The 1,699-nt window shown below is 54.9% G+C and overlaps 1 protein-coding gene across 1 annotated transcript in view; it reads left to right on the forward strand.

Moving 5' to 3' along the window:
• Nucleotides 1-69: 69 nt before the first annotated feature.
• Nucleotides 70-1,699, forward strand: part of LOC122545766 (mannose-P-dolichol utilization defect 1 protein-like) — a gene marked incomplete at both ends in the record, with an annotated part of 2,851 nt that continues 1,221 nt past the window's right edge. The window contains 2 exons of the mRNA XM_043684687.1: nucleotides 70-151; nucleotides 1,075-1,207. Coding sequence (XP_043540622.1) covers nucleotides 70-151; nucleotides 1,075-1,207 — 215 coding nt within the window. The remainder of the gene's footprint in view (nucleotides 152-1,074; nucleotides 1,208-1,699) is intronic.

Genomic DNA, 1,699 nt, shown 5'->3' on the forward strand with positions numbered 1-1,699 from the left:
GCGCAACATCGAGGGCCAAAGGGCCTGAACTGCACTGTATTCTTCTATGTCCTAACACTGCTTCTGTTTTTGCTTTTGTCTCCAGTTCCCTGCCTGAAACTTCTGCTCAGCAAAGTCCTGGGACTGTCCATCATCGCAGGATCAGTGATGGGTACGTGAGTCCGGAACCAATCAGGTCCCATCAATTTATTCATTCTCGCTGCGGGGGGGGTTCACTCTCCGTTTCCTGGCCCCTGTTGCCCTGAGGCTGGTTTCCTGAGCCAGTCCAGGGAAAGTGAACAGCAAAGGGTGGGGCATTTCAACACAAGGGGGCATCGGAATGAGGAGAGGGCTGTTTTCCCTGGAGCGTCGGAGCTGAGGGGGTGCCCTTATAAAATCATGAGGGGCATTGATAGGATAAATAGACAAAGTCTTTTCACCAGGGTCGGGGAGTCCAGAACTAGGGGGCAAAGGTTTAGGGTGAGAGGGGAAAGATATGAAAGGGACCTAAGGGGCAACTTTTTCATGCAGAGGGTGGTACGTGTATGGAATGAGCTGCCAGAGGAAGTGGGGGAGGCTGGTACACTTACAACATTTAAAAGGCATCTGGATGGGTATATGGATAGGAAGGGTTTGGAGGGATATGGGCCGGGTGCTGGCAGGTGGGACTGGTTTAGTTTGGGATAATGGTTGGCCAGGACTGGTTGGGCCGAAGGGTCTGTTTCTGTGCTCTATGATGCTATCTGGATTTTCCAGTTGCAGAGTCTTGCCTGGCCCTGGAGCCCTGGAATTCCCCTTTTCCTAAACCTGTCCTCCGTTAAACTGAACTCTCCCGCGTGCAAGGTTACTGCTCGAGTCTCACTCTTCTGCGTCTGACGATGTGGCATTTCAGGAGGTTTTACTAAATCTCAGGTGCTATATAAATGCAGCTTGTGTTGGAAGTTGCTCGGCCCCGTTTTCCCGTTGGGGAATGTTGCTGGTTGGGAGGGAGGATCCGAGTGGGAAGCTGATGTCGGAGTGAGGGTGGGGATGGTCAGTCCACAGGGTCCCCACTGGCTGTAGATTGAGAGTGAGCTTGCTGTCTTCTTTTTCCAGTCAAACTCCCTCAGATATTAAAGATTGTGAGGGCGCAGAGCACGGAGGGCCTCAACTTTAACTCTATCCTCCTGGAAATGCTAGCCATCACCGGCACCATGGTTTACGGGATGAGGAACTATTTCCCCTTCAGGTACGTCCAATTTCCAACTCCCAAACCGGTCATTTGGCACCTCAGCCAAGAGTGGGTCCCACAATCCCAACCCCCTCTCTCCCCAATCCCCAGGGGAGAGCGAGTCCTGCAATCCCAACCCCCTCTCTCCCCAATTCCAAGGGGAGAGCGAGTCCTACAATCCCAACCCCCTCTCTCCCCAATTCCAAGGGGAGAGCGAGTCCTACAATCCCCTCTCCCCAATTCCCAGGGGAGAGCGAGTCCTGCAATCCCAACCCCCTCTCTCCCCATTCCCCAGGGGAGAGCGACTCCCACAATCCCAACCCCCTCTCTCCCCAATTCCCAGGGGAGAGCGAGTCCTGCAATCCCAACCCCCTCTCTCCCCATTCCCCAGGGGAGAGCGAGTCCTGCAATCCCAACCCCCTCTCTCCCCATTCCCCAGGGGAGAGCGAGTCCTGCAATCCCAACCCCCTCTCTCCCCATTCCCCAGGGGAGAGCGAGTCCTGCAATCCC

The sequence above is a fragment of the Chiloscyllium plagiosum genome, unplaced genomic scaffold, assembly GCF_004010195.1.
Source record: "Chiloscyllium plagiosum isolate BGI_BamShark_2017 unplaced genomic scaffold, ASM401019v2 scaf_90357, whole genome shotgun sequence".
Taxonomy (NCBI): domain Eukaryota; kingdom Metazoa; phylum Chordata; class Chondrichthyes; order Orectolobiformes; family Hemiscylliidae; genus Chiloscyllium; species Chiloscyllium plagiosum.